This window comes from Schistocerca americana, chromosome 2, assembly GCF_021461395.2.
Source record: "Schistocerca americana isolate TAMUIC-IGC-003095 chromosome 2, iqSchAmer2.1, whole genome shotgun sequence".
NCBI classification, from domain to species: domain Eukaryota; kingdom Metazoa; phylum Arthropoda; class Insecta; order Orthoptera; family Acrididae; genus Schistocerca; species Schistocerca americana.
The window spans coordinates 355,850,431-355,863,638 of NC_060120.1; the positions used below are offsets into that span (position 1 = coordinate 355,850,431).

A 13,208-nucleotide genomic window follows, 5' to 3' on the forward strand; every position below is an offset into this window, starting at 1 on the left:
ACCTTCCTGAGGTTAGTTGGCTTGCGTGCCACATGATGCAGATAGCTGTACCAGTGGTGCAACTACAGGAGGAGGGTTATATGTTGAGAAGCTAGACAGACCTATTGTTCTTGTAGAAGGGCGACATCCTTTTTAGTAATTACAAGTGCAGCTGTTTGAATGATTGACTGATGTGCTCTTGTAACATTAGCCACAGTGTTAGTGAACGGCTGTAAGCAATGGGAAACTACAGCCATTATTTTTCGTGATGGCATGCAACTCTATTGTATGGCTTAATGATGATGGCATCATCTTGGGTAAAATATTTCAGAGATAAAATTGTCCCACTGCCCCTCCCCCCTTTCACACGTATGCGCGCGCCCACACACACACACACACACACACACACACACACACACACACACACACACACACCCACACACACACACAGAGACAGTATATATGATGTGACTTACCGTACGAAAGCGCTGGCAGGTCGATAGAAACACAAACAGACGAAAGGATGTGGGTTTTAAGGGAGAGGGTAAGGAGTCATTCCAATCCCGGGAGCGGAAATACTTACCCTAGGGGGAAAAAAGGACAGGTATACACTCGCACACACACACATATCCCCCCTAGGGTAAGTATTTCCGCTCCCCGGATTGGAATGACTCCTTACCCTCTCCCTTAAAACCCACATCCTTTCGTCTTTCCCTCTCTTTCCCTCTTTCCTGACGAAGCAACCATTGGTTGCGAAAGCTAGAATTTTGTGTGTATGTATGTGTCTGTCTGTGTTTCTATCGACCTGCCAGTGCTTTCGTATGGTAAGTCACATCATCTTTGTTTTTAAATATATTTTTCCCACGTGGAATGTTTCCCTATTTTTATAACAAATAGAGGGAAACATTCCACGTAGGAAAATATATCTAAAAACAGAGATGATGTGACTTACCAAATGAAAGTGCTGGCAGGTCGACAGACACACAAGCAAACACAAACATACACACAAAATTCAAGCTTTCGCAACAAACTGTTGCCTCATCAGGAAAGAGGGAAGGAGAGGGAAAGACGAAAGGAAATGGGTTTTAAGGGAGAGGGTAAGGAGTCATTCCAATCCCGGGAGCGGAAAGACTTACCTTAGGGGGAAAAAAGGAGGAAAAAAGGAGGAAAGGACGGGTATACACTCGCGCGCACACACACACGTATCCATCCACACATATACAGACACAAGCAGATGTCTGCTTGTGTCTGTATATGTGTGGATGGATATATATATATATATGTGTGTGTGTGTGTGTGTGTGTGTGTGTGTGTGTGTGTGTGTGTGCGTGTGTATACCCGTCCTTTTTTCCCCCTAAGGTAAGTCTTTCCGCTCCCGGGATTGGAATGACTCCTTACCCTCTCCCTTAAAACCCACTTCCTTTCGTCTTTCCCTCTCCTTCCCTCTTTCCTGATGAGGCAACAGTTTGTTGCGAAAGCTTGAATTTTGTGTGTATGTTTGTGGTTGTTTGTGTGTCTGTCGACCTGCCAGCACTTTCATTTGGTAAGTCAAATCATCTTTGTTTCTATATAACACTATACTCATAGCTGCTGTACAGGATGACGAAGAATCAGTTTCCTCACTAGCAGTGTCGAACAGTGTGGAGAGATTTATGTAAATTCTGTCCATACATGTTTCTTTTGTTTGTATTATTAATAATTCATATCTGAATTCCATTTAGTGCTAACACACTTTGTGGAAAATACACACACCCAACCAAGCCTGTCTGCACACTGCATTGGTGTTATTCATAGTGCACTCTGCAGAGGCGCAGTATAACTTTGTGAAACAACCTTTACTTGCTTCTTGTGATGTAGTGGGGCAGATAGTGGGAAATCACTTGCTCTCTCTCCAGATTTTATAATGACCTGTGAAGAAGGGAATTGCAAACAACCTTTAATTGCTTCTTGTGATGTAGTGGGGCAGATAGTGGGAAATCACTTGCTCTCTCTCCAGATTGTATAATGACCTGTGAAGAAGGGATTTGCATGGCCACAATTGAGAGATGGTAAACAGAAACAGTAACTATTCCCCATCCTAAGAAGGCTGCAAGAAAGTGCTCACATAATCCAGAGGATTCTGACACTGACTCCCCTTGTTGTTGTAATATCAAATTTGAGACACGGAAGCAGCTCAGGCTGCATGGTCAATACCCAAACAGCCCGGAGAACTTTAACATTGACAGAGATTAGACATATCTGTGGCTTCAGAGAGGGAAAATGGCTACATGCAGACAGGTCTTAAGGACGACGAACTTCATAAAAGTGGCAGTAAAAACCACTCAGGTCAGTAGATGTTGACGTTCTGAAGTACATTCTTTGACAACGGTTCACATAAAATCAGGCTACCCAATGTTGATAAAGAATAAATACCTCAAGAGGCACAATGTGGTGTGCTTACATTTTCATTGGCAAGTGTCTTCAACTCTGCTGGTACTAGATCTCTCCTAAAACTGACACAACTAAACACCTAAAGCAGTCATGACAGATGATCATAACAATATTCCAATCAACGAATACATACTGAACGAACTATAACATCAAACAAGCCTGATATTGTTATAAATCAGTGAGTTGAGAGGTCATGCTTGTTAATCAATGCCTTAGTCCCATGTAATTAAAATATTAGTGATACGGCAATTCGAAAGAAATTGAAACACAAGGATCTTAGTATTGAGTTCTATCAAAGGTCGAATATAAAAACTGAAATGCACTGTCATCATTGTTGCTCTGGAACCAGTAGCCCACAGTTTGAAGAATGTTGTATCTAGATACTAGAAAATGTAGTAAAGAAAGTGATATAGGAATTAACAATATTGGTCGGAAGTACCCATAAATGGTGTAAAGTATTGCAAAATCATTTGAGTCACTGAGCCTAAGAGAAGTTGTTAGTATGCTGGAGTGGACTTGACTCTGTGCAACAAATAACCTCTGCTGTGAAATAATGATGATGATGATGATGATGATAATGATAAGCTCAGAAGACCGTGTAATGACCTTAGTGTTGTTCTCTGCCATATTGCATCATTTATGCCATATGGCAGGACATGGAGTCAACACACTATTCTCCTGGCTGATTTCAGCTTTCCCAGACTGTGGAGCCACTACTTGTCAATTCAAGTAGCTCCTAAATTAGCATCACAAGGCTAAGTGGATTCTGTTCCGGGCTTCCCACCTCACCAAGGAAAAATCACGAGCTGCACTGAGAATTGAACCCACGTCCTTTACTCAACAGTCAAACACACTGACCTCTTAGCTATGGAAGCAGACTATAGTAGTAGTAGTAGCAGTAGTAATGATGATGATGACGACAATGTGTATTCTTGGTTGTATTAGGTGGAAGAAGAAGAAACTTTTTTGAAGAGTATTGGAACACTTGTTCTAGAAAATTGTTAAGGCTTTCATGGCCACTTGTTGACAAACTGCCTGTTGGCTTCTGTCTCCGGTTCTTCGGCCGATGTTCGTCTTATGACTTTTCTGATGTTTTGCCAGCATGAGTGGCTGGTGCTGTCAAAGTTCACCCTCTATTGCTGGTGGTGGACTGGAGCCGAGCTTGCGGCTGCAGACTATATGTACCTGTCACGCCGACGTCCGAGGACTTCTCCATGGTATATTGTGCAAACACGGTGTAAAGACTATTTACAAACTGACAACAAAAGCCAAAGTGTGTCTTAGATCGGAAAAGGTGAAAAGGGTCCCATGTGCAATGCTAGGATATACTGCATGCTATGCACATGCAGAAAAGTTTATGTTGGAATGATTGGGTGATCAATCCACACCAGGATTACAGAACATAAATGACATTGCAGGTTGGGGCAGGTGGAGAAATTGGCTGTGGGAGAGCCCTTGCTGTGTGAGACTGACCACACAGTGAAGTTCGCCGACACGGAAGTTCTGGCTGTAGAGAATAACTATCACACCCATTTGTTCAGAGAAGCTGTAGGAATACACAAAAACGAGAACAGCTTCAACAAGAAAGAGGAAAAATGGATCCTGGCTTCCTGTGCTACAGCTAACGACTGTTGCAGTTAGCAAGGGAACCGCACCGAAAATGACCATGGAGAAGCCCTTAGACATTGGCACACCAGGTACATATAGTTTGCACCCACAAGCTCGGCTCCAGTCCACCACCAGCAATGGAAGGTGAAACTTTGACTATGCCAGACACTCGTGCCGGTGAAATGCCAGAAAAATCATCAGACAAACGTCGGCTGAAGAACCCGAGACAGAAGCCAACAGACTTGTTCTAGAGTTGATGTTACTGCTGACAAACAGTTTCTATGATTTCAGCTTGCTGAAGACGAGGAGCAGTTAAATCAGCTAATGGCCATCCAGGATTTGATAGAAGAAGGCGAGGAAGAAGAATTCAAGGTAAGAAGTACCATAATGATTGCTTTTCAGTGCCTAAAAGTTCTTCACAATTTTTAAGTAGTTCATATTGTGATATGGTGATGACTGTTGCCACTCTGCAGGAGAAGTCTCACATTAACTGTTTGTGACAGAGTTGGTGCTGTGTTTACATTATCACATTACTCTTCATGGATTTCAGTTGTCATACGTAAATTACCTGTTGGGGTGTCGTAACTAAATGTCACTGTTAATCTAGTCCAAACCCACAGTAGTTGAAAATGTATTTTCTGATATAGTTCGCTACAAAGTCTCAGTAATGCATGCTTGCAACAAATGTCTAAATGTATACTTGCCCGACAGGACGGCACTAAAACATAAATAACACAATGTAAAGGCATAAATATCATTTATCATAGCTACAATAATGTAATTAAGTACCATGCATCCGGCTACCGAGAAAGTCCTGTACATAATACAGTTGAGAGAGGCATTCAATAAGTAATGCAACACTTCCCTCCCCCCCCCCCCCCCCCCCCCCCCCTCCGCACCCCACCACCACCACCCACCCCACCCTCAGAAGCAGGTTGGTTTTATTCAGGATTCCAATACACCGTTTTATTCTCCACTCTTTAGGCTACAAAACACGCTTTTTCAAAGCAGTCTCCATTCACTGTGATGGCCTTGCGCCACCTCACTGGCAGGGCCTGTATGACCACACGGTGCCACTACACTGATCGATGTTAGAGCCAATGTCTTGCTGCGCCAGTAACCGTGTACTGCTTTCTGTGAGTGCATCCTTCATTCTACCAAACAGATGGAAGTCGGAAGGTGTGACAACAGTCCAATCAAGTTGTGCAAGCTCCTCTTGGGTGCTGAGACTTCTGTGTGAGGCATTGTGTTGTCATGGAGACGGAGGAGTCGTTCACATTTTTGTGGTGACGAATGTGCATGAAAGTTATTTCTTCAATTTCCTGAGGGTGTCTGTGGTCGGCTGGCACGTGGGAGATCAGACAGTTTGACGCGACATTGTTGCTGTGATGACAGGTGCCTCACTCGATGACTCGCTATGCTTTTGTTCAGTGCCACGTCTTCATAGACGTTTAACAAACAGCTACGAGAACATCTACAATGCTCTGGTTTTCCACCGAAAGAATCTCATTGATAGCTCCCTGCTTGGAACACATCTCTGTTACAGATGTGATTTTGAAGGCTGCATATAGCACCGTTATGTATCAGAATTTCATGAAACTATAGTGGCTAAGCAGGAATATTCCACGATGTCCCACAACAAATCCCATATTTTTTTCAACCGAAATTGAGCATAAAAAGAATTATGTTGCATAATTTATTGAATGGCCCTCATAAATAACTTTGCTGTCTCTGAAAGTCGATGAGTTAGTCAGCTGGACTGAAATAAACTTGCAGATACTCGTGAATCACTGTTCCTACTGTTCCATAAATAGTGACTGCTATGTCAGAACCATATTCATGGTAGAACTTTGGATCTGCTTGTAGAAGAGATGGCACTGCTGGAACTGGGCTCTCTAGTGGAATTTCGGGAACTAGCTCAAGTGTTGGCGGCATGTCGTCTTTTGTCATCTTGGCTGAAGGATCTCCAATTGTGCCCATACTTTGCGGAAGCGAAGCAGTCCACAGTTGACAATAGTGCTCTGTCTCTGGGAGCTGGCAGCACAGTTGGCAATTAATTCGAGGTGCTGACGGACGTGTTGCAGAAACAGAAATTGGTTCCACTTAAGTAAATGTCGTCAGTAGTTGCCAGCTGCCTTACAGTTTCGAGCAGTCAAGTAGTGTGCCTGTCTGGTAGCAGCCTCTTGTAGTGTTGCTGCTATATACACAGAGTCACTTCCTAGGGGGAGGGGAAGTAAACTGGTGAAGCCAGCTGGCTTCATTAGCAGCCTGCTTCCTTGTTCGCCTACGTACCAATTTGGTGGGTTCAAATATGTTGCACCCTCTGGCATTGGCCAACTGCACCATGGGAAACTGATGCCAAACCACAATGAGGTGGCAGTCAGTCAAGTGTTTGTTTTTTTGACATCCATAGTCTTGTGTGAGGTGAGCTGTGATGTCCACCTCCATCACTAGGTAGCTCCAACTGGGCCTCACTGCTGGAGGTGCTATTGAGAGCAGGTGACGACTGCATCTGAAGCTCCCTCAGATGGCTGGCTGCATACAAGTCTTCTGATTCTGTAAAAGAAAACACTGTAGAAGTTCTACCTGTATGCAGGTGAGCACCATGTGACCTGATTTGGATTTTATGGCACATAGCAACTCCATTTGAATATTTATGTAAAACGTAACAGTACTGAGCTGCTCTATGATTACACCTGGTACCCATGAATTTTTCCCATGCTTGTACTTAGTGAGGGGTACCAGATCATTTATTAAAAAAAAAACTTTGAAGCTTGGCCTTTGGAAGCACCAGTGAGTTTAAAATGATGTTGATGTACAGTGCAGTCCCCCTGAAGTTTCTCAGCTGGAGACTGTGCATTGTGTGGATGGTCCTATATTGAGAGAAGTAAATCAGTAAAGCATTGTCTTTATAGTACTGTTAAATGAGCTCCATCATGTGTGACTTAAAAGTTCATACAGATCTTTCAGCAAATCTGTTGGTGTCAGGATGAAATGGTGCAGTAATGAAGTGTGAGATGCAGTTTGTTTCTCAAAATAGTTTAAATTCCTGAGAAAAAAATTAAATGCATTGCCTGTGACAGTTGATTTTTTTCAGTCTTTCACACCATCGGGTGGCTTGCGGAGTATGGATGTAGATATAGAGAAGACGTTTAACAAGGCCTTAATTGTGTTGTTAACGTTATTGATGACATCTGTATCACAAATGGAAATATGGAGAAACCATCAATGAGGATGGACATTAGCTTCCTAGAAACAGTCTTGCAAAATTGACATGTGGATGTGACCATCATTTCAACACTTTTGTCTATTTGATTTAAGTACCACAGGAATAACCACTTAAGTTTTGTATATTTCTGAACGTACCAGAATGACACCTTTTATAAGCTGTAAGTGCTTGTTTCATATTCCAGCAAGATTTAATCTGATGTCTTGTCATTAGGCCATTCAGTTTGAATGTACTGCTCAATCTGAGACAAAACAGGATCTTTAGACACAAGCTTTGCAGTTATTACATTGGTGCATAAGTTCATAGCATTTTTTGTTTTGCATGTTGGTATTCCAATTGTAATGGGCTTATTTATCGATTGTCAGTTTTTATTTGTAGTTCACTGTTGCTATTTGAGTTTATTTATTGTTATTTTGTCATCTGGGGATAGTGATTGTAGCTCTGGCCACTAGAAAATAGAGTGCCAAGTGGAGAAAATCTGAATATTTCCAATATATTCTTCAGTTTGAGTTAAATAGAGAGGTGACAGCAGTGGAGACAAACTGAAACATTTTCACTGTGTATGTGTAGAATGGCATTAGACAGAGCACGGCAAGAAAATGGTTTTCTCGTTTTAAGGTGGATTGTTTTAACAGTAGTGATTATCATGTTCAGGAAGACCTTCAGGGTGTGATGAATTTTGTTTAAACACATGAACCCACAGTGGTCGATATCATTGTACTCAAGAATCGGCTAATGTGTGAATGGCTACCATTCCACCATCATGCAAGATTTGCATGTGGTGGGGAAGTTCAAGGTTCAAAAATTGAGTGTATGGATACTGCATGCTCTACACCAGGGGTCTTGAAACTACCGCTTGCGGGCCAACTCTGGCCTGCGATCACCATCAATCTAGCTTGCGGTAACAGGTCAGACATGTGGTATCCACCCCACTGTTTTTTTAAATAGCAGTTGAAGCTTGCTTTTAGAGCACCTCCCATAATGAGTGATTTGCATAATAAGTAGAAGAAAATTTAAGGAACTGCCTTCCTTGGTGACCGATGTTTTGCATAGTGTGTCTGTTTAGCGTTACTCTTTCAGTCTTTTGCAACCATCTTCTGGCCGGGATTGGTATCTTTAGCCACTATAAAGTCAGTTGTACTCCTATAAAGTACCGCTCTGTAAAGTAGAAACTCCAACAATGCTGTATTCAGTTAGCTGTACAGTATCTATTTATGAGCTCCGGTGCTGATTTGTCATCATTAACTAACACAAATTCATTAGAGATGCTCTTTAGGCAGCAGCTGCACACACTACGAAATTAATTAATGATAATACTTTGTTTCTTTTAAGACAAATCTTGAAGTACAGTTGACCTAGATGATTGGAAAATTACGTGAGGTATTTGGGAAGTGGCTGTACAGAAGCATGCTGAAAGTGCCTGGGACAGATAAAATACGACGTAAACAACAATATTCTATGCAAAATGAAGAAAGAAAAAGAAATCATAATAACAGTAAAATGCAGGAAACTAGTGTCTTGCCTATGTAGTGAGAAATGGAAACAGGTATTAACAGCGGGAGAACGTACTTCAAGGAAAGGTATGTGCTAAAAGAGGACAAGGAAGATCAAAGGTCACCAACATCCAGAACGGATTGGCACTAGAAGAAGAATAAGTTTACTAACAAGTTCTGAAAAGGTCAAGTTGTAAACCTCAAGTATCAGGCAATTTCGAAAAGCAAGTATGGTAGAGGTCTATATTTCAAAGTTTCTCTTCTCATTTAATCACACTGAAAATAATCAATTACTGATAGTATACTGTAATTGGATAGATAAAAAAAAATCTACTCACCGAGTGGCAGCAGGTGAATACACACACAAAAGGATTTAATTTTTACAAGCTTTCAGCTTCAGCCAGTGGCTCCTTCCGACAGAAGAGGTGAAGGGGAAGGAAGACGGGTGAAGGAAAAGGATTGTAGAGGTTTAGGGAAGGAAGTCTTTCCTTCTCATCTTGTCTGGTAAGTCTCCCTTGACCTGGTATTCGGGGTGACTTTTCTGAACTGTACCCCTTTCCCTAAACCTCTCCAGCCCTTTTCCATCACCCATCTTCCTTCCCCTTCATCTCTTCTGTCAGAAGAAGGAGACACTGGCTCCGAAAGCTTGTAAAAGCTAAATCCTTTTGTGTGTGTGTGTGTGTGTGTGTGTGTGTGTGTGTGTGTGTGTGTGTTCCCCTGCCACCGCTTGTGAGTATATTTTTGGTTGCAGAGCTCTGAAATCTTCTGCATTATTGAGTGTGTGGTACAGCTAATACAGATCGGTTCTGTTGAAAATAAAAATTATTGATCTCAGTCATGTTTGGTTCATTATTCTCTGTTTGTGAGTGAAAGTTCTCTTGAATATTTGTCAAGTGGTGGCTTATACTTATCATTAGCCTGCTGTTTCCAATCTTTTATGCTACCTGTACTTCAGGAAAACAAATGAAACATCTTTTACACTTTAAAATTGTGTAACTGTTTCTCAATATAGAATATAATTCTGACTACTTTGCAAGGTTCGCAGGAGAACTTCTGTGAAGTTTGGAAAGTAGGATATGAGGTACTGGCAGAATTAAAGCTGTGAGGACGAGGTGTGAGTTGTGCTTGTGTTGCTTAGATGGTAGAGCACTTGCCCGCGAAAGGCAAAGGTCTCGAGTTCGAGTCTCAATCCGGCACACAGTTTTAATCTGCCAGGAAGTTTCATCGAGAAATAAGTCATACTTAAATGGTGCTCAAAAGAGGAATTAAAAGCCTGCTGAGATGAAGACGTTAAAAAGACAATGAAGATGGTACAATCTTCCAGAGTTCAGCTATGCACCTATAACAGATATGTACTAAAATTAATAGCAAAAGTGAAATTGGAGAAAAGTCTGATGATTTAAAAGTTAAAATGGAAGTCAATACAGTTGGAAAAGTAAAAGGGGAAAGATTCTGACACTTTGCAACTTCGCAGTGAACATTATATAAAATGAATTGGTTTTAAATTCTGGTGACGCATCAACAGGCACCAATCCACCACCAGCAGATTGTTCTTTTTCACATCAAGATAATCAGCAAAATGAACCTTTCACCACTGACAGAGAATTATTCCAAGGCAACCGAATGACGAAAGTAACTAAAAATTGTAAACAGCAGGCCAAGCAAGCTCAGGATCCTTTTCCTAGACACACTGAGACCAAATGATAGTTTAGCTGTGATTATTATGATAATTATACTAAAACACATCAGAAAATTGAAAAGTCTTGGCTGTGATGTTGCTGTACATCAGATGCAGCATATTGTGTCAATATGATGAAAAGAAAAGATGATGCCACTCACTGTATAGTGGAGATGCTGAGTTGCAGATAGGCACAACAAAAAGACTGACACAAATAAAGCTTTCGGCCATTAAGGACTTTGTCAACAACAGATGTGTGTGTACACACACACACACACACACACACACACACGATTACAGTCTCAGGCAACTGAAACCACACTGCGAGCAACAGCACCGGTGCATGATGGGAGTGGCGAGTGGTTGGGGGTAAGGTGGAGGCTGGGGCAGGGAGGAGGAAGGGTAGTACGGTGGGGGTGGCGGATGCTGTCCTCACCCATCCAAACTTCTGTCATTTCCACTACTTCTACACTTTTCTGTTACCCAAAAAGCTCTTCACAATTGCTTTAAAGAAGACCAAGCAGCTAATTGGATATCTGTGAGTGTGGTATCAAAGGTTGGATTTTTCAGCAATTTTATTATTTGTGGTCCAGCAAATATATACTGTCTTTCAGCTTTGTCTCACTTAATTTGGGAAACTTTTCTTTTAAGTAATTGAAGGCCTCATCTTCTTTATCCAGAGCTTTTACAAAGTTCTTGATAAGGCCCAACTTGATATGAAGGGGAGGCAAAATGATTTTATCGGGCTCAACCAATGGGGTACTGTTCACATTTGCGTTTTCAGGAACATATGACTTTCTTATAGGCCATTACTTGACTGTATAGTGGTTCCTGGTGTCACGACTGTCCCAAAGGCACAAAAAGCAGCAGTATTTTGTGAATCCATCCTGTAAACCTCTAAGGAGTGCAAGAACTTTTAATCACAGCAAATGTGCCATTCGTGATCCTTATATTTGATTGCCTCTAGCAGCAAAACCATGTTCTCATAAATTTCTTTCATGTCTACTGCATAAGCCAAAGGTACCGATGGAAATGCATTGCCATTATTCAGTAGTACTTTTTTCAAGCTGGTTTTAATGGAGTCAGTAAATAGTCACCACTCCTGTGGATTATGTTGTACACCTAGCTGCATCATCATCCCATTGACATCTCTACATACACACATTGAGTTCTGCATATCGAAATATTGAGCAAAGGAAGCACCTATTGTTCGGAAACGGGACATTTTTCTCCCTGGAGCTAGAAGGTTCTGTTGTTGCAGTCTCGACCTCAAGAGTTCAGCTTGCTGTTTCGAAAGTTTTAGATCGTGAACCTAATTGTTTAGAGCTGAGGCGAAGTGTCATGATATTGAGAGCAGTACACATCTATCTGTTCAATAATTTCTGATTCACTTGACATGGTGTCTGGTTATGTGGCTTTCAAGTTACAGACAGGAGCAGGCAACCCCTCATCATGGGGCACAGGCAGATGCACAGAATATATATTAGGATACTTTATTTTATGTCTAGTTTTGCTTGAATGTCCTGAAATATTTGTAAGAAAGAAGCAACACTCTGAATAATGGTCATTAGGCTCACACCACACCATCGGACCAGTGAATGGCATAGCTTGGTGTTTTCCTTTCAACCACTCAGTTAAGGTTGTAGTACATGCTATGCAGGCAATATGAGGTGCAAAATTTTTATCTTGATCACCAACAGGACATTCAGACTACAATTTATATGCCTTCTTAACCAAATCAGCGATTGGTTTTCTTTGGCCTTTTGGAGTGAATTTCCCACACATATAACAAAAGTTGTCGGAGTGGTTTAGACAGCAAGATTTACTAGTTGCCATTTTTCTTATCGTAAGTTTTAAACACAAAAACTTTGCACTATCTTTCACAGGAAACACTCACTGAGGATCTCTTTCACACCACCGGATTACCACACCAACCATTTACTGACGATTTGTAGATCTTCTAGCTTCCTCTGAAAATCGAAACACACCATTAAACATCAAAACAGAAGAACAGCATAAAGCGAAATACTGAATATGAAAAATAAAATAAAAAAAAAAAAAACTTTAAAAATTCAAAAATCGTGCATGCTAGAACATTTGTTACAGTACGCTTCTTCGTCCACTGCTTGAATACTGCTCAGCAGTGTGGGATCCGTACCAGTTACGGGATGATAGATGAGATAGAGAAGATCCAACAGAGAGCAGCGCACTTCGTTACAGGATGATTTAGTAATTGCGAAAGCGTTACAGAGAGGATAGATAGACTCCAGTGGAAGACTCTGCAGGAGAGACGCTCAGTAGCTCGGTACGGGCTTTTGTTGAGGTTTCGAGAACATACCTTCACCGAAGAGTCAAGCAGTATATTGCTCCCTCCTACGTATATCTCGCGAAGAGACCATGAGGATAAAATCAGAGAGATGAGAGCCCACACAGAAGCATACCGACAATCCTTCTTTCCACGAACAATACGAGACTGGAATAGAAGGGAGAACCGATAGAGGTACTCAGGGTACCCTCCACCACACACCGTCAGGTGGCTTGCGGAGTATGGATGTAGATGTAGATTTTAAAGGTATATTTGGATTCTACATACCAAAATACATACTAGTTCATGTATCACATTCCAGATGCAAAATTGCTGTTGATAGGTGTGTTAGACCTTCTCTCTCTCTCTCTCTCTCTCTCTCTCTCTCTCTCTTTTTAAAAAAAAGATGGAATGTAACAATACAAGAGAAGGAAAGTTGCTACTCACCATATAGCGGAGATGCTGAGCCGCGATAGACACAATAAA

General features: G+C 41.5%; 1 protein-coding gene across 2 annotated transcripts in view; it reads left to right on the forward strand.

Moving 5' to 3' along the window:
- LOC124594780 (actin-related protein 5) overlaps positions 1-13,208 on the forward strand; it is a 207,769-nt gene that overhangs the window by 80,994 nt on the left and 113,567 nt on the right. For both annotated transcript variants that reach the window (XM_047133186.1, XM_047133187.1), the window contains exon 6: positions 4,309-4,389. In XM_047133186.1, coding sequence (XP_046989142.1) covers positions 4,309-4,389 — 81 coding nt within the window. The remainder of the gene's footprint in view (positions 1-4,308; positions 4,390-13,208) is intronic.